The 20,351-nt window shown below is 36.8% G+C and overlaps 1 protein-coding gene across 1 annotated transcript in view; it reads left to right on the forward strand.

Moving 5' to 3' along the window:
• The window catches only part of STK39 (serine/threonine kinase 39), a 114,531-nt gene that overhangs the window by 71,858 nt on the left and 22,322 nt on the right, over positions 1 to 20,351 (forward strand). The window contains exons 15-16 of the mRNA XM_085323737.1: positions 16,627 to 16,679; positions 18,637 to 18,705. Of these exons, the coding sequence (XP_085179863.1) occupies positions 16,627 to 16,679; positions 18,637 to 18,705 (122 nt within the window). The remainder of the gene's footprint in view (positions 1 to 16,626; positions 16,680 to 18,636; positions 18,706 to 20,351) is intronic.

Consider the following 20,351-nt stretch of genomic DNA (forward strand, 5'->3'; position numbering starts at 1 on the left):
AGACTTTAAACTGTTTTGCTGATGTCTTCTGGTGTATTGATCATTAAGTCTTCTAGCTGATGTGGACTTGAGTCCATCAGATAATTTTTATGAGACTGGTTAAAATGAACCATAAGTTGTGAACCATGTTATTACAGAGCAAGTTAGCTACAGTGTGAGGATAGAAACAAACAATTTCCTGTGATGCTTCATCTAGTACTATTATATAGTTTTTTTGAAGTACAGCCTACATTCACACAAACAKTGTGAACATTAGATGCCAGATTTGAAGGCTTAAAACACAGTACTCATCCTAAGTGTTGGAAGCTTTTTCTTCTAAAATAACGTACTTGAGGCAATCATTATATAAATGGCAGTGGCTTGATTAGTTCAGAGCACATTGGTTTTAGGTGCTGTGAATTATGGTTATTAAAAAAAATGAACAGATGTAGGCAAAAATGTAAATGCAACAGGAAGGAATTGTCTGGTTTTGGGGGGTGAGAAGGGAAGGGGAAGCAGAGATGGCAAGAGACGACTCTGGAAGGTCTCACCTCTTCACTGCTTCCTGTTTGTTTCCCCAAAGCTGGCTCTCGGCCGAGGGGGAGGCCGTGGCGGGAGCCGACAGGCACTGGAAGGTGGYGAGCACCTCGCAGGGAGCGGGGCCTGTCTGTGCAAGGGAGGCGGCCTGGGCTAGGACTGGGGGAGAGAAGAGGTTTCCCCAGGGTCCTCGCACAGGCGGGTGTGTATAAAGGCTAGAGGAGAGAAAACTCTGACGGTACTTGCAGTTTGGTTGACTTCTTCTGGTGGAGGAACTAGCAGAGGGTCTGAGGTGGAAGCAGAGGCTGCTGTTCAGAGTCTGAGGGGTAGAAACAGCTTTGGGTGAGGTTTGGGAGTGTGGGCTGAAAGGTTKGTAGGCAGGACACAGTCTTCAAACTGAGCACACCCAGAGATTTGGGACAGGCCAAAGCCTTGGAAGACAGGCAACCTTCTACAGAAGAGGAAAGGACTTTTAGAACTGCTGCTCTGACTTGTTTTTCTTCTTTTCAAATCATGCTATATTAGGCCAAAAATAAAATCAGCTTTTAGAACATAATACTATGAAAAAGGATGTAAAACTGTGTTCCAAGGAAAGTTAATAGTACATAATAAATAAAAAAATGACCCTCTCAAAGGAGGAATTCAGCCAGAAGGATCAAAGTATTTCAATAATGATGGTACTGGATGGCCAAGTCCTGTTGTTTTTCTCAGGCAAAGCGGGATTGGACTAGTTCAGTAATTGAGTCAGGAGTGCCAAATTAACAGCAGCCTCTGTTTAGCAGAAAAGCCATGTTGTGGATGAGATGCACAATTCACATGCTGAAATAACAATCTTTAAAGAATCCCATGGCACTCTTTCTAGGAGAGCTGATGTTTAATTTTGTTGGTCTGGATAGTTTCCAACTTGAATATCTGATTTTTTTTCTACCCTTACTTTACATTTAATACTACTTTGTTGTAGAGAATAGTCTTCTCAGTGGGACTAACTTGTAAAAATATTTTCTGCAGTCTGAGTGCAGGTGGCATAATTGAACTTTAAGAACTACAGTCTGCCCAGCTGAAGTCTCAGTTGCTTCTTTAKTTGGAGACAGCATTTTCCAATTCATTTTCTGCCTTTTGGACTGTTACATCTTGAGTATTCTGCCCCAGAAGTGAAATTAGCAGCAGTGTCTGAGGTAATTCTATGCAAAGCTTGTGAAAGGCTCTGATATTAAATACTTAACAAAGACCATTAATATTTTTAAAGCTCAAATTTTAATTGAGAAACTGTGTTTGAATTTTGCCGTGATCTGAAAAATACTGGTTCTCAGAAAGTGGTCATTGCCTCTCTGTTGCCATGGAATATAACTATGACTCAAACTGTATAAACTGTCATTATATTGGCATGTTGCTACTACTTTATCATGTACTTCACAATAAAAGAAGAATTTGGAGGTGGGGAGGAAATAAACCTGTAATCCAAATTATTCTCTCCCATCAGGCTGTACACAACATGCATCTCAGCAGAGGGCCATAGCAGGAACTCTGTGAAGAGAGATTGCTGTAAGGCAGTTCTCTGTGCTTTGATCCTCCACCGTGACTGTTCATTCATACCACTGGGGAGAGGGGAAAGGGAGGAAATACCCGCTTCCACTTGAGGTTTCCAGGTTAACCGCAACGTTGTTAYGGTTACAGCTATGGGAAGGTCACTGTCTGGGAGTCTGACTGTTTGGATTAATAATGGAGGCATTTCATGTTAAATTGAGAGACTTGTTAATGGTTAATAGTTTAGAATTGCRAATTATCTGAAGTGATCTAAGATGGTTAAATTAGCTCCTATGACAGGAAGTTAATTTACTGACTGTAATTTGGAATGTCCCAGGACCTAATTTAATACAGTTCTTGTGCCGCAGATGAATTAAGCCTGTGGAAGAACAAAAGGGGCAAATGGAAAACTTTACTTAATGCACTTGCAAGGCTAGTTCTGTTATATAATTGCGTATCTTATTTAAAATCGTTTGTGGAGAAATTCTAAGAACTGTATGGACCAGCACTTTGATAGTTATTTKTAGGTAAATGTGTGTTTTGTCTCTATATTTTTGTTTGTTTGTTTGTTTTACAAAAATATTTCTTCAGCTGATTCTTCAGCTGGTTTATCACACTTCGATACTGTGTCATTTGATACTTTCTGAGGAATATACCTTCTCAGGAGCTTGAAAGACAGGTACAGTTGAGAATAACAAGTCCCATGGAGTGGAGTAGTTAGTAGCTGGCAATTGTTATGCCAGACTACAACAGGAGAGTCATTAGGACTAAGTGAAACGTGATTTCCTCTGCATGCCAGAACAGAAGTGATAAAACCTCAGTCACTTGTCTGAGCTGAAGCTAAAGCGCTTAATTCTTCTGCTTTAATGTAGTCCTGTTTTTAGACCTTTTTCTTATAAAATTAAATACATGTAAAGTTACAAAAGAAGATATCTGAGATGAAGAAAAGTCAGTCTGCTACTGGCACAATCACAACCAGTGTTTGTGTTTGGGTAAAGTGTATTAATATGTTATAGGAACATGTCATTTTCTTTATGTTAATGTTTTATTTTTTAACTCAATCTACTTGCRGTGGGTAGAGGTAAAGTGATGTGTGTATATGTAAAGACATCTTAATTTAACATGCAAAATGATTGGCAGATCATTACTCAGGAGGAAGATGATGGATTTATGATAAATAGATGTGTAAAAGCCTTTGCACAATGTTGAGTAGTAGTCAAAAAAGCAAGTAGAAAGCTAGACAAGGGACAGGAGACGAACCAAGAAATACAATTATATATAGCTGTATGCATCTACTTAACTTGTGTACGTGGTTTTCCCATGCCTCGCATATTGTGTGCAGTTCATGTTACTTCTTGCCTGCCACTCCTAATCTCAAAAATTTCAGAGAGGAACAGGAGCAGCAAGGATAACCAAGGTTATATACTGACATAATTCCATAGCTGAGGGGAGATGTCTATATTTATGATATAAATCCATGATTTATAAAACAAAGTAGCACAAAATTCCAGAGCAGGCTTTGATTATTCGTTGTCTTAATGCAGGAACTAGAGGCATCGGATAAAACTGGCTGATGTGGTAGTCTTGAAACCAGCAGAAGTGCTTAGAAACCACGTTGAACTGAGATAGTTCCTGAACCACAGATGGTTTACRGCTGGAACAATATTTGCACAAAGCATTATCCTGTCCCACCTTTATCTCCTTTCTTAGGCATCCACCATTTCCACTGTCAGATATAGGGTACTTGGCTAGAGTTACCTTGGAGAGCTACTYTCATGTTGTTGATACTTAGATTTAGATTTTTAGGAGAAAAAAAATTATAAGCAAGCAAACCCCATGTCTTGGAGACATATGACTAAACTTGATAATTGACTCAGGAGCGTAATCYGGGAATTCTCTCTCATCTGTTTCTTTTAGTGGCAAATTCTTTAGGTTTTTTGTGATCTTTTAAAAACTTTTTTCAATTCAGTCCATTTTGAAAGAAGTGAGGCTGATGTGTATCCTTCACCAAGTGCAGATATTTCTCATTATTTTTGCTTTTTAGAGTGGCTTCTGTTCTTGGATGTATTGAATGACAACTTCCACAAACCATTTCCCAGGTGGGCAGTAGATTTATGACTCGAAAATAACAAGAGTACCTCTATAGGATGAAAATTGACCCAGTAACAAGTATTATAAACTAAAGCATTTGTAGAACTGTTGATATCAAATGTACTTGTGATTACAGTATTGGATACTGTCCTGTATTATATTTTGCCATCACCTCTAGAACTRTTGGCCTGGAAATCAGGGAGCTGTGGGGATGTGGTTACTGAATTGAAATTTGTTTTCACAGCGTGGAGGCTTGATGTAAATAACTTGTTTCATCATGATTAAATCATGACTGAAATCAGCAAGCAGGAAGCCTTGATTAAACTATTGATTCTAATCGTGTTTTCTACTTGTACCTCAATTATTTTTTTCAAAGTTTGATCTTTAAAAATGATAAGTTATGCATTTCTTGTTCACTATTTAAGGATGTTTTTATGCCAAGCTCTATTTTTATTGAAAAATGAATKAACATTTTTAGATTCATTTTAATTAGCAAACTAAAACAATCTTGGATGCARTTGTTATACCATCATTTATTTCATAGAGAACTGATGTATTTGTTTATCAAAACAAGTTTTGCACTTAAAACAGATTATTATTGAGCCATTGAATCAATATATTATTTCTGCTTATTRAATTTAGATTATCAACATTTGTATGTCTAAATAGGTAGAAGGCAGGGAATTAGGTGTTCAGTCTGCATAGCTGTGGTTGTAAATTGTTGTGGTTGTACAGACATTTAATAACATATGGAGGTGTGACAGAGTTATTTATTGTATTCTGTCTTTTATTTTATTATWTGCAAAAGGAAGAGAAAAGAGTCTTTTTGATTTTCAACTTCCAATTATCTTCTCTAGTTTGAATGAATTTTCTTTTCACTTGGGTTTTTGGATCCAAACTTCCACATCCAAACCGAAAACCTAAAGTAATTCAGGCAAAAAATGTCTCTACACAACCAAGTGAAGCACACTTGTTATTTTAAAGTCTGAACAAACCTCTCTCTAATGCTGACAGAATAAAAATGGAAAATTTGACAGCTTGAATTGACCTTCGAGCTAAAGGTAATTTTATTTTGTTTGTGTACAGCTCAAAGCTCAGAGTCTGCTCCTGAAAATTGTTAAATTTATTTACATTATAAATGTGCGTGTATGTTAATGTTTAACTATAATATGGCTTACATTTTGATAATATAATACTTAATTCTAATTGGATAATTTTCTAAAAGTTTAAAACACATCATGTTTTCCTTCAGAGGCCATACTGCTTCATTAATCTGCCTTAAAGCTGCTTGTGAGTGTGGTGACAGGCTACATTTACCTCGGGTAAAACCAGTTGAAACACTATTGCCCATTTTGGCTACTTTTTGCTGCATAATACTGAAGTTTACTGTCTTTCCACTATACTGATATGAGTGTTTCTGGGGATGTATTGAGTCACTATAAAATGATCATGTTTTGGTTCGTTGCTTTGTAATTTCTGATATTTTGGGGAAGTAAAATTTTAAGTTAGCTCATTTTATTGATCCTGTTTTGCTCCACAAACTGTGGCATCACTGCTGTTGTGGGGTCTGTGAAGTGCACCAGGAGATGCAGTAACATGCAGCTGGGACAAGAACTTAATACATCAGCAGGCTTTGCTGATGAAGGCTATTTATTAAAACCACTCCTGAGAAAGTTTGTCAGGGAAACTAGATGAAACTTTTGAATATTTTAAAATAAAACTCAGACTTCTTACTCTACTGGAATACTTGCTACTCTTCTTGATGGACTCATCAAGATCCATGAACTTCAGATTGGTGCTATGCAGGTAGCTATAAAAAAGCTATACTGCTTTTCATTGCAACTAGGTCAGTAATGCTCTTTCACTAAGTGAAGTTTGAACTCGGAAAGACTTACGCAAGGAAATGAGGAAATCAGGACCAGAAAAGAAATGAGGTCCTAAAAAAAATAGTCTGTTCCAGAGTTTCCTGTTTGACTTAGCTGGGAATAAACATAGCATAAGGAGGGGGGAAAAATGAAACAAAACAAAACACTGAAGAGCTTATGACTTTGATTTAACTTCTACCCTTAGCAGCTAGAGAAAGAGAAGAGACCTTATTTAAAAATGTGTTTAGGTATCTAGGTAAATCTATATTATCTCCAGTTCTAACATTTTTATGTCAAGGAATGAAGGCTTCGGGCAGTAAACCAGCAGACAGAGAGGAAGGACCTGTGTTCATATGCAGCTTCTAAAATGATCAAGCTAATCACAGTTTTACAGATCTGCCTAGTTTGTACTTGGATGTGAGCCATGTTTCTTGTATCATATARCTTGAGAATTTCATAGTTTTACTGTCATATCCCATCCAATCTTGCAAGATTAAAAGCATTCCAATTTCTTTTAAGTCTTAAATAAAGAAATAGAGACTGATCAGCTCTGGACAGGAGTGTCATAAAGTCCTCTTCCACCTGAGAAACTGCTGGCTGCCTCTTAATTATATGGCACCACGGACAGTGTTGTTAGCTGATGTGATTGTGACTGTAACGGTTCGCTTGGTAACAATCAATAGTAGCATACACTTGTTTTTTCTGTATGGTAGATGGCAAGGGGAACCTTTAATAGATAAATGTAGCATAATTCCTGCAACCTAATATCCAAATGATAGTGTTTTATTGTAGTATTGGCTATTTTTCACCCTTGAAAACATTATTTGGCTCTTTTACATCAGTATGATTGTTAACTTCTTGAAATATGGTGTCTAACAGATGTCTTGTTTCATTACCGGTACCTGCTGTTTATCTAAGAGCAGGTAAACATTGTTAAAGGCTATTTGAGCTGTRGATTAATGCTATAAAATAAAAACATCAAAGAACGTTGTAGAATGAATAGGCTTTTTATACTCAGTACTGGAAAACGCTTTTAAAAATTACCATCACATTCAGTGAATACCTAGTTTGGTTTTACTTTACTTTCTCTCGGCATTATTAAATCCAAAAAATTAATAGAATATTATACAGAAAAAAAAGGTATATCCTGGCTTGGAAGGTGTACAAGAAACTGGTTTGAGCATTGTGTTTGGTAGTGGCAGGATTTTGTGTGTTCATCTCCTGTCTTGCAACTTATTCTTGAAACCTCATATACAAATCATTATTTCCTCCCTTTGGTAATGTACATGGAGAGGAGTAAGTTGTAAACCCATGGGAGTTTTTCAAAACCGCTGAAATAGATGGTAGAGTTTTARTGGATTTTGAAGAGCTTTGTATTTTAGGTCTGTATTTTGCTAATAGAGACTGAAAWCCCATTTTAGTTGACTGCAGTCTGTAAGCAGGGCTGACTTTAAGCATCTCTTTTGTTACTATGAAAAGTTAACAARTGTCCTTCCATTTAATCTAGAACTGACTTGAAGTCATTAAAAATATRTTGACAAGATTCATCCCTCTTCACAATGTATGATGAGCTGTCAAATAAACATGATCTACTCCTGATAGTATAGTAATGAGTAATAGAAGAGATGGGATACTGATCAGTAAATGACAGTGGAGCATGGAAGTGTGAAAGGGATTTGCCTAAACACGTGGTGAATCCTCGGAAGACTGTTGCTTCTTTACAGTAAATATTTTCTTCTGTTGTGTTTATGTGATCCCRTAAGAACTTTAGGGTTCTCATTTGGAAAATTAACAGCAGGTTTCCTTTTATTGATGCTTTGGTTACAGTTCTGTTGGGTTTGTGGTACCGTGACCTTAAAAAGAAAAAGATATGTTGAGGGGGAGATGTAGTCTTGCAGGGGTGGGAAAGAATTCTTGCTTCCTTGTCCGAGCTGAGTGGATAGATTCCCACATCTGCAGAATAAGAAAACTGCAAGGCAAGGAAGGTAAAGGGACAGAAGTTTTAGATACCAGGCCAAACATCGGATTAGGTACCAATGGATACGTTCATTCACTTTCAAAGGTTTTACTCCTGCTTCCTCTTTATAATAGTGAAAGTAAAACGTCAGGTTGCAATTTCTTGTGTTTATATACATATTAACTGTGTTYTGGAAATAAGGTTGAAACAAAAAGTATTAATTGCTCAAAATAGAGATTGTAAACAGCTATGACCTATCTTCAGTACGCTTTCAGTTGACATTTTTAACAGATAATACTTACGAAGGGGTATTGCATCACTTTATCAAGATTTTCTGTGAATCAAGCTCTGTAGCATACCACAAAGTGAATTTTACTGTAAAATGTATGAGTAAATTGTTGTCCCCTGGGAAAGTGAGCTCATAGTAGTTCTTATGGAAYGAAAATAGAACATTGTCTTCATCTCTTTCACTCCTGCTCTGATCAGTTTTCCCAATATGTAATATAGGGCAGTGACTGGAAATCTAACACGTGGATAAACCGGCTGTGTAAGAGCTAGGCTACAAAGGGAACAATATTTAACTAGTGCATCATGTCTTGAGCATATGGCAGTGAGAAAGGAGTGACAAATTACTGAGGGAATGAAGGTGACCAGAAGTACTGGAATAACAAGGAAAAAAACTAAGAAAAATTTATTTTAAAAAACCCTACAAACTCTTTTGATTTTTTTCCTTAATTGTGTTTCTTGCATTATACACACAAAGCTCTTGCCCAGAGATGTAGAAAGAAAATTGGATGGATACAGCTGTAGGATATGTAACATAGCCATCACTGATTACTGTCAGCTCCATTTTGATATGAATTTCTGYTTTCTCTGCAGTCTAAGTGAGGAGATCATTTAAGTGCTTCTGTATTTTTAGTTACAGCAGCAACTGCAGTGAGGCAGTGCAAATACCATACCTCTTACTCCCGTTTCATAAACTGTACTGTCTCGTTTTCTTAATCCTAACTTAGTTTATTTCTATGATAATTTAAATGCAGGTCAAATTTAGAAGAGGGGGAACATGTCCGAGACCTAAATTTTGTAAAAGTGTGATGTTTATTTTCATTTTGTTGTTGTTGTTGTTGTTAAAGTCACTTAGACTTGGTGAGTGTCACTAGTCCCTGATAGTGGGGGAAATTCTATTTGGGTGGGAATAAGGCTTGAAGGAGTCTGGGGAGGTGGAAGGTGGGTTGCTGAATGATGCTCTGTATATTTCATTCCTAACWAAAAGTTTCTACAGTTCTAGTTGAAGGTTAATTAAGCAGCTCCAGAGAAGAATACATATTCTGGTGTTGTCCATTCCTCTAGCCAGACTTATTAGGGTTCTASAGATCTGACCCTCCAGGATCCTTTGTTTTTTAGGGAATGAAGACTTAATACAGATTTTCTTGAGGTCAGTTGTGTTGCTGGCAGGAGGTTAGGCTGAACTATAATTAGTCACAATCTCACRAGCACAAGAAATAGGTGCACTGCTGACTTTCTCTTGAGAATATTTGCTTGCTTATTTGTTTATTTGGGTCATGACTCTCCTCAATGCTATTCAGTTACTGAAAGTGCAGGGAAGCTTCCCTTTTGCCAGGTGACCTGTCTTTACAAATGATGCAAGGGCTCAGGCCTCTTAACTATCTCACTATATGGGCAAACTGGGACTCTTACCTGGGCAGAACGTGTATTTTATTGACTGTGCCTAAAGTATAGCTTCTGGTTTTCTGTGTTTTTTAAAACCTTTTCACTTTTCCTCGACTGGTGATGCCCTCTACATTCAATTGGAACTTAAGAAAGAGAGGACTGAAGTAGAAAAGCATCTTTATTTTTAATCACACCAAATACCTGGAAAAATAAGTCAGAAAGAAAGTAGAATGTGCCCTGTGCTATCTCTATGTCAGACTGTTTGTCAGACTCTGTTAAAACAAAGGTTTGGTGGTAAGGAAGAGGGCTGGTAAGTGCATACCCATTGCTCCAGGAGAGATCTCTCTCTTGCTACTCCTAGTTCTCAGCCCATAGACATAGTGGAGAATAGTCCCAGGCCTTGTTTGGGCTGGATAATCGAAGTACCAGAGAAGGATATACTAATGGTAAGAGTATTCAGTGTTCAAGTTGGATAACGTTAATGTAGAAAGTTTGTGTACTTTTAGGCAGGTTAATATCGCATATGTAAGTGGAGAAGAATGGGGATGATAAGAGCTAAGATTTTTGATTGTTTTCATTTGAATTGATGGCAAAGGATGATTAAATAGTTGGATTAAAAAGTAACATTTGATTAAGAAGACGATAAAGCTTCATGCAAGGGAGTGTGTTTGTGAAATGCCAGCAGAGGTAAGTGGCTGTTGCCTGAAAGCATGGGTTTCTACACTGTCTCTCATGTAGTCTAGAYAGTGTTTTCTGTCTACACAACATAGTGATGGAGCAGATGGTGACTGGGAGTGCCYGTAATTTGTGCCTTCTGACTCCTCTGTCCCAAAAGAAAATAATGAAAAACATGAAGGAGTCTTGTTTCTGCTGTAACTAACCAAAACCCATCAATGATGCAATTTCTATTCAAAGTGTATCTGCTCAGCACTGTTTCACAAATCAACTTTATTGATTGCAGTTCTGTTATTGCCAGTGYTCTTGGACACTCATGTCTGTATATCAGTCTTTCTTAAACATGTGTGTTAACTGAATAGCTAGAGCTTCTAGAGCTCTAGTAGCTAGAACTAGAGAAAATTCAGCAAGTGATGTAAAGGTGAAACCTCATGTTCTGCTCTTCACATATCCCCTCAGCCCCATTGGCTCATGCTATTTGGGATTTTTTACTGATTTGAGGAAGGAAGAGTATTCAGTATACTGAATTGTGTCAGTATACAGATATTGATTATATCAGTGTATCTAGGAATACAGGCTTTCCAATGAGGACTATTTGTAACATGCYGAAGCTTGTTGGAAATAGCTACTGATGTTTAATCCTGTGGTGGATAAATTTGGAAAAAAAAAAGTACTAAATAAAAATGGAAATCTGCTGCTTGATACATAATCCAGCTACCTCAGCATGATCTAGACCATCATTTTGATTCTAAGAAATCTAATTTTCTTGAATCTCACTTACAGCCTTGCTTACATGATAGAYATTGCACATTCAAGAACAAAAGGAATATTCCCATTCAATGTCTGAAATTTGCAGTTGCATCATTACACAAATATGATTTCCACTTTTAATCTCACCACATAAGTGGTGCAGCTCAGCAATGTAGATCTTTTACCAAATGTATGGAACATAGCTAATTGACTGTAGCAGGATTTGGACTATCTGTCATTAGGTAATTATTTGCAACTGTTTGTCTTTTAAGTGTGGATGTCYGAAATCTCTGTTCATGTCTTATGATCTTTTCAACAGAATCATGTCAGTCTATACAGCTGCACAAGCTGCTTACTCTCTACTCCTTATTTTTGGAAATATTAATGTTGTTCTGCAAATTATTTCCTTCAGAATGGAGTGTCTTTCAGGCCTTGGTGTTATCATCTAAAGGCAGAATGGTCTCAGTTTGGGTGTGAGGGTTAATTGATATAATTGGCTGATGTGCTTTTTTTTTTTTCCTGTGAGGAAGCATAATTTCCTAGTACATCAGAAGGCACATCTGCTAGCAATCTTAATGTAGGCATTGAGTGATGCTGATGAGAGCAAAATTGTAATGAATTTTTAGAAAATATGCTTTAATAAAGTGCAAATTTTTAAATTTTGCAATTACTTTGCAAGGCAGATGGCTGCCAAAATATCTTAGTATGGTTTGCTTTGAGGTACCATTCTTGTTTAAAGCAGCCCTGTGGAATTTGACCTGTTGGAGGTGACTGCATGATGATAAGAAACGTGCAGGAAATGAATCAATCTGGATGTGCTCAAATGCATAGAAGTATTTGATATTTACTACTTTTAAAGTAGATGAGATATAGATATCCGTGATAATTAAGGCATGTGAGTCTGTAATGACGTTGAATGAGCAAAAAGCAAATACAGGAGAAATATTTTAAGAGCTGGCAAAAAGGTCTGAGTTTGCATTTTTAAACAGAAATAGCTGTTTTTCACAAGTCCTTTAGAGAAACTAGGAACCATTAAGAAATGATGAAGAAGATAAAATTACGAATCATTAAGATTTTTAGGTGCTTTTCTTCAAATCTTATTTCTGTTTTGCAAAAATAGACTATGTGCTGCTGCATGATAAGAGGATAATGGATGCAAGTAAAAAGAGAACTTCAATGAAAAGAAAATGGTATCTGGAAAACCTGCCTATAAATAAATCAATAGGTTCAAACATTTTTTTACCAAAGTGTATCGAACTAGTAAGTGGCAAACTAATTTGCAGTAGCATTRATACTAGCTGGAACCGGAGAAGTATCTGAAGACTGGCAGAGAGTATGAGGAGCTTTCGTGGAAGAAATCAAGTGCGTCTTCTCTTCAGTGGAATAAAAAATGGAATAAATAATTTATGGAAATCAATAAATGTCTGGAAGGTAATGGAACCATAAGCAAAAGCACTTAGAGGCTTCTAGCAAATTAATCTTGCCAAACTTCATTTGTTTTGCTTTCCTGAATAGTAATGTAAAATTAAAGAGAAAACASCAGCATTCTAAGTTCAAAATAGTTTAACAGTAACAATTCCAAATAGCAAAGTTAGACAGCTGAATACCTATAACCTTTCTTGAACTTTCACCTTCACTTTAATAAACAGATTTGACAGATTAACTTTCTGTTTGGGAAATACTGCAATTTGAAAACAARGTAAAACACATCCCATTTTTATCCTAGTTGAGTCTGTATCAGGAGCAGCTGATCTTTCACACAGCTGTATCAGTCTGTTAGAAAGTAATTTTTGTCAGAGTTCGTGATTACGTTGTGCCTTCATATATATTGTATGTTCCACTTGGAAACTCTGTGGGAAGATGTAATCTGGGGACCTAATATATTAGTTTCTAGATAGATGATTGTAGGAGTGATAAATCTACAGAATTATTCCTCAGCTGTTTTTAGTATTTGACTCTGTTTCCRTCTTTGGAAAAAAGTATGTGGACTGGAGCAATTCAGTGTAGCTGCTAATAAGAGGCAAAACTTTCTGGTTTACCTGTGCAAAGGTTTGAGATAAAGATTTTACTCCTTTGATTTGCTTCTTTCAAAAGTGTATGGGGGAAATGGATGTGTAAGTCTGAGCTGCTTCCCRCATTCAGTCAAAACATACATGTTTAGGAAGAGCACTAAATTTCTGTGCGGCTCCCATTTTTGGACAGCAGCAGTTTAGTAAGCTTATTACATATACTAAATTTCAGCAAAGGGAAGTGGATTGCCTAAAGTGACCTCAGAGGTGGGCCATATGTGGCTTTTTCCCTTCTTTTRCCAAAAAGCCATCCAGGTTTTTCTAAAGATAAAATAAGAGAACTGATGTAGTTCACTGTTGAATAAAAATAGACCTAGTGTAGTATTGCATTTAGTGGCAGCAGATTTCTGTAACAGAAGTAAGAGAGCTCAATAAATCTGTACCTGGCTAGCTGCRTTATCTGCGTTTTTGCATTAATGATCTTTAACTCCCATGCTTTTTCTAGGATAGAATTTTGAGAACCTGAGACTCCTTCAGATTTAAAGCATTTTTCATTTTAAACAGTACATATGACATAGTTATTTTTCAGTATTTTCTCTCTTGCTTTTGTCTGTTTTACCAGTCATTCTGTTCTCCTACAAATTGCTGGGTTTTTGACTGTGTGATATTTTTTGGTAAGTATTTAGCAAATGATGATAGTTCTAAGTCACAGCTGAGTGTGCCTGATGGTTGGATTTAGTTTTCCCTCAGTAAGACTTCATGGCCTGATACACTGAAATATGAGCTTGCTTACAGTTAACTTGCTGAGGAAAAGAAGAATAATGGACTGCAAAACACATTCTGTTACTATTAGCTTTTCAAGTGGATTGAGCTATTCATTGGAAAAAGWGTGTGCTACAGCAATTAAGTTCATTCCTAAGCTCAATCTACTTTCCATTTCCAAAATTGAGATGGACATCTATTTTGCAAAGGAGCTAATGTTTTATTGATGGTAGAAATTATTAACCAAAACTGAAATTGGAAAGGTGCAAGGAATGGAGGTTTTGCAGCACAGTATGAGATTGCAGAGGAGTTGTCTAAGATGTTTAAGAAACATGTTGTGATTGGGTTGTATCCTAAACTCGTTAGAGCACTCTTTAGTGGTAAACATGAAGACAGAAACCTTCAGAAAACCAGAAACCTTGGCTTTCATACTCCTCTGTTTAGCTCGTGGGTAGGAGAAGATCATTGATGAGACTATGGTGATCAGTAAAAGAAGTTACTCATTTCAAAACAGCTTTATAAACACTGTGCAGCAAAAWCTGTTTTTCATCATTTACATTTAGTAAATATTTTAAGTCTGCTTTATAAGCACCTCTGTTTATRTTTGATCTCAGATAGAGAACTTTTAAGTCCAAGCAAATATTTTGTTRCTCCTGGAGGAAAAGGGGTTGTGTGTAGTATTCACACTGGCTATGTTGAACAAGTACAGCAATATGGCAGAGTCTCTTTTGGAGCTGAAAAGGAAAATATTTATCAGAATATTTTATTTTATCCTGTAAGTTACCCAAGTATTTTCAAGCTTAAACTTTACTTCTCCATTAGTCCCCCCAAAATACTGTGATCAACATGCAGTGGAGTTTCTCCAGTGTGGATGCTTGGGGAGAATATTTTTGAAGYTGGATAAAGTTCACAGTACAGAAAAGTGGTGGTTGCAAATGCTGTCTGTATTCTCTGGATGTAGGAATTGAATAGTTATCACAAGAAAAAGAGACTGTTATTTCTTCTGTTTTGTTTTATGYTAACTTTAATGTATACTGTGGAGTGCATGCGGTTTTATTATTAAACATGGATTAACATGGAACTGACAGTTGTTAAGTGAGAAATACAAGCAATCTGGCCAGTCTGTTCTATATAAATAGGGTATGTTTGTGTGCGTCAAAATAACTGGGGGTCTTTCCGCAAAATATCAAAGATGAGATTTGCAACAATGACCTGCCTGACTTAGTGTTGACTACACTACTACACTCAGCAGTGGTCTGGCTGTGATATGTAAGTGATTGTTGCAGCCAAAATTTATTTTCTACTCCAAACTTGCCCATCTTCTGACTAAGCTTAAGCTAACCATTCAGCGTCCCTTTTMAAGGACTATTTTCTGAAGTCTGTGCAAGTTGCTGCCTGTTAYGGTCTTTTGCTTGGGAGAAAGTATAAGGATAGGGAGGAAAGTGCGCTCTCCTTTTTAGCATGTGAGCAGTGATACTATTTAGTGGGCAACCTCTTTTTCTCTTGTGACTCAGGCTGGTAAGTCGGATTGCAGGTTCTCTRTTCCATTTCGATGTGGATGGTGTTGCTGTGGTTGCATGTTGCCATGATTAGAGTAGGTGAACTGGACAGTTGCCAGTACTATTTAAAATTTTAAATACAGCCTTGACTTACATTTTGTTGTGTAATTTTATCTATATGTCACTGCATACTTTTGTTGTCTAATAGGATACTCAGTATAAATATCATACTTACTAGAAATGTTAAGTAGCAAGCTGTGGCTTTGTGTAGTTACCTTTAGAAAAAAGGCTATAGCATCTAAAGAAGAATGTATGTGTGTCTGATATAGCATGACAGCATGCAGACGATATTGCTGCTGCAGTAGTTTAAGATGATATTGAGGTTTTTTTTACTACTGCTTTTTAGAGAGTGTACAGTCTATGCATATGCATCTGTGTATTAAACCTTACTGAACTACTCAAACATAATCGGTGACTATTGTTCCCCCCCACACGCCCCTATGTGTAAGTTACACGTAAGATATAGGCATGAGTTGTACCTTTCTTTTAAAGAGAGAAGCAAACGAGTATARTTGAACTGTAAGCTTACTGCATGATTCACTGTGCCCTTTGGGCAGAAAGATATCTTCTTGCTGAGGGAACAGTCGTGCTTTCCTCTTTACAGTATTTCCAAATAATTATTTTTATTATCTTTGTGGCCTTTTATACTAATCATGATACTTTGTAAAAGGTAATTCACATTATATATAAAAAAAAACAACCAAGAACTATTTTTCCACTGTCTTTTTATGGTACAGTCTGATTTTTAAAGGGAAGAAAACAACCCATACATGAGAGATTTGCTGACTTTTTTTCTCCTTTTGTCTGTTTGCTTCTTGTCTGTTACTAATTGAGATTCTAGAAAAACTTCGTTCTTGGAACATACTGAAAACTTAACATTGAAAAAGAGATTTGGTTCCTCTGAACAATGTTAGCATTTGTAATCTTCATATGTCAGGGCTACAGTTTTAAGAGTAAAAGCTTAAGCTGTGAAATGGAATTATGTCACTGTTTATYACAGGTGAGAAATCATACTTTCGTAAATCTCACAAAATAAATTGTGATTTGATATGGGCAGAATTTAAATTCCCTCAACTTTTACTCTTTTTTCTATATGTTTATGTACATGTCCTCCAGCTAGGGCAATATTGGAACATTAAGCCATAAAGTATTCCTTATATATTTAAAAGCAATTTCTTTATAAAGGTGAATGTACTTAGTCTGAATAAACTCACTACATTTTAATGTATACCCTGAATGTTTTTCAGGAACTCCAGAAAAGAACTTAATGACATACGATTTGAGTTTACTCCAGGCAGAGGTAAGGCTGCTTTATTTGAAATTATTCTCTTATTGCTCAAAAAGGTTTCTCAGAAATTGGTTACTGCTTGTGGTTAATATAAATTACCATTCTAAAGTATTTCCTACTATGCAGAGCTTTATATACTGTATTTAACTCAAGCAAGAATAGCAGAAATATATAAATTTTAGTGGCAAGTGGACATAATGGACGGTATGTATTAGAAGATTTTAACTTTATCAATTCTACTTTTTACTCAGATGTTCTGTATGGTATCTAAGATCTTGAATAGCGATGTTTATGGCTACAGAATGTACATTTTCACKTTTGGAAAATGTCTTAGAAAATGGAACATAGTAGCCATAAAGGTGTATGTGGTGTTGGTTGTTGTATCTGAATTGCTTTGCCCTTTATAACAGAGTAGGTTCTGTTCACAAGTATGAAGTGAGAACCATTTTTCAAATGCTATCTTTAAGCAGAAGATAGGTTGCATTTCTAGCTTATGAAGCATCACCAGAAATAAATTCTATCATTGAAATTTAAGACTCTACTACATGTTGGTAGAACTGTATTGGTTTACCAGTGTTGAGTTTTAAGAAGTCATAAAACTTAGTTTTATTTGGAAAAAATCCTCAGATATTACTTTGATAAAATGCACAGGAGGAAGAGATGTTTAGTAAGAAGGCAWCATTTTTGTTACATAGCAATCATTGGAACTATAACCACATTACATATTTCACAGAAGTCAATTATTTACTGTATTTAGAATAGCCCTCAAAAGAGCTTCTGCCTAAAAATGAGCCCAGGTTGGCAAAGGTCTCTTTTCCTGTAAATTGTAACATCTTTCATGTGGAATGATTCTGTGCATGGATATATTCTCTGTCGTCTGCCTGCATGTCTCATTGATTTTGGAAGTGGGGAATAACTACCAAAAGTATCTTTCATCTAACTGGCCACGGAGCATCCTGCATTAGGCGCTTYTCAAAAGATTTACTTAAATATTCTGTAAGCAGTTAGGTAAGCCATGCAAGAATTCTTATTTGGTCAAAAATAGAGAATTCTGCATAATAAACAGCAGGATCCTGTGTTCCTGGTAGTCAGTCACTGAGGTAGCCAGCACAAGGCTATGGCTCTGCTCTGCAGAGCTCTCCAGAAAATGCAGCTAGGTCAGGTAGATTGTTCTTCCCCTGTGAGTCTCTTCAGAAGTGAAGTGCTGTTTAAGCATGCCCTCCATGCAGATGCTTGGGGTTGAGGCCATGGTCAGGTGAGACTTCAGCGGAATTTAGGCTTTTTCCTGCCATTTCTTACTTCTTGCCTCTAAGCCTTACGTCTTTAGCCAGCAGCAAATACTAGAAACCAGGTCTTTGGAATTAACCTACTCGAATACAGCAATTGATGTCCATCCCACAGCTCTAAGTCTCCTGGGTCACAGTATTCAAAAGGTACTTGGAACCTAAAAGTCAAAAGAGAGTGCAACTCCCCTGACCCAATAATAACAGACAAGAAAACCTATTGCAGCACTTCTCTRTCTCTAGATACACAGGACAACAGGGAGACCAAGCATGATGCTCCCTCCCTCTCCCTCTTTCCCCCGCTCTGTCCCCCCTCCTTCCCCTCCCCACACAGAGTGAAAGTAATGCCACAACAAAGTATTTTTGTGGTTGTAAAGATACTAAAGTTGTAAACTGATTGGGAGTACCTTGTTAGGTAACAGAGGAGAGATGCTAGTGTCCAGGAATGGGCTGTGTGGGTTTGTAATGAATCAAGTCATCTCATGTGTTACGCTGTGATAAGATAACTACCTTGGAAAATTATGGTACTTTTTTTTTCTCTCCTAATGAAAGATAATTTTGAATTCAAGCCTGTCTCTATGGCTCTTTTGGAACTAAAATATATTTTTGTTAAATTGCATTGGGTGATTGATGGTTTTTGTTGCTTTTGTGGGCTCTTATATTTACTCATTTCACCTTTTGCACAGACACAGCAGATGGCGTTTCTCAGGAGCTGTTCTCTGCAGGCCTGGTTGATGGCCATGATGTAGTTATAGGTAAATTAAATTTTTGTTTGCAATTATGCTCTTGTGGCAAGTCTGTGTTAAATGGATATGAAAAATGTATTCTCTAACTCTACTTTCTATAAAATCTTTTTTGTCTTAATTTTGTTTTCATGTATGAGTAGTACAATCAAYAAGCCAGTTTTGATACCAGTCCAAGAACTCTCTTTGGAAGTCAGAACTCTAGTGGTCTGAGGAAGATGATATAATGTAGATCTTCTGCAGGATTGTTTACAGTTCAATTATTAATCATTTTTGTACTAACTTATTTTTTTTATTTATTTAACAGTAAATTGATTTTGTGGCTTTTACTTTTCAAAGTATACTTTCGCAACTCTGCTTCCAATGAAGTTAGTAAGTACCCCATTGACTTCATGGAAGTCAGATCAAGCCAGAGTTCAGGATCTGGGGAAATTGTACATAGAGATATCATTCCTAGCAGAAAAAGGTAATCAGAATGGTTAATGGCTGCTGAAAAGAAAGATGCCTCTCTATTTTTCTATTCTATGTTCAGTGGTGTTTTTGATACCTTTTTAAATGAAATTTAATGCCAGGCAAAGGTAATTCRTTTGGAAATGCTCCATTGTCTGCAGTTTCACCTTTTTCCTGCTTGTTCAAGACAGATATGTAGAAATACAATCCCCAAAAATCAGTGGGGGTTTAGTAGATGCTAAAAGTATGAAAACTGAATGGATCAATTTTTGTGCTTCTGTCCAAGAAGTTCATATCAGTAGGTTCAGCTACCATTGCCAAACTCTTCAGTGATACGTATTCTGCAAGTTCACACCGCTTGCCTGGAAGGTTGTCTAAATACATTTTCAGTGTATTCCCAAGCTAGCTAATGTATTTCAGAGAGAACCCAATACTTTTTACTTTTGTATGATTGACTAACTGAAGTAAGAAGCAATAGTCTTACCTATGCTTTTGTTTTAGCTTCTAATGAAAAGATATTTAGTGAAGGTTAGCAGACAGTACAGAATAGCAGTTGCTCTTCTCTTAAACTCAGTTCTATTGCATTGTTACRATAGGGCTCAGGGGAGAGGGGACAGCTGGCCCCAGTTTGTTGCCATTTAAACAGCTAGTATGAAAAATGTCATTAACACACTGTTGAAGATGCTTTTCGTAGGTATCCTTTGGCAGTGAAACTTCCAATTTCTTTTTTATAAAGAATTCATACATAAACAGAAATTTTCTGGATAAGACAAGAATCTTTATTTGTGAACAGGCTATCCCAGTTGCTGTCTCTCTCTATATTGTACAGAAGTAGGAGCCACAGCTGGTGATGTTGCAGTGCAGGTCCCAACAGGACCCAGTGAAACCCCCTTTTTCCTTCTTCACTCTTCCCTTTTGTCTTTGTGCTGCAGAGTTCTTCTCTTCCAATGCAAAGTCCCAATACTTTTATGGAATCCCATGAATGGGATTTGATATCATATTTCAGGGAAGTTTAGGGAAAGGAAAGCAAATTAGGATATATATTTCTTATGGCTTTAGAATGATAGAATCAGTAAGGTTGGAAGGGACCTCTGGAGATCATCTAGTCCAACCTTCCTGCTCAGCAGGAACACCTACAGCATGTTAGACAGGGTTGCATCCAGGCAGGCCTTGAGTATCTCCAGAGAAGGAGACTACACAGCCTCTCT

The sequence above is a fragment of the Rhea americana genome, unplaced genomic scaffold, assembly GCF_003343005.1.
Source record: "Rhea americana isolate MKP2758 unplaced genomic scaffold, rheAme1 scaffold_12, whole genome shotgun sequence".
Classification (NCBI taxonomy): domain Eukaryota; kingdom Metazoa; phylum Chordata; class Aves; order Rheiformes; family Rheidae; genus Rhea; species Rhea americana.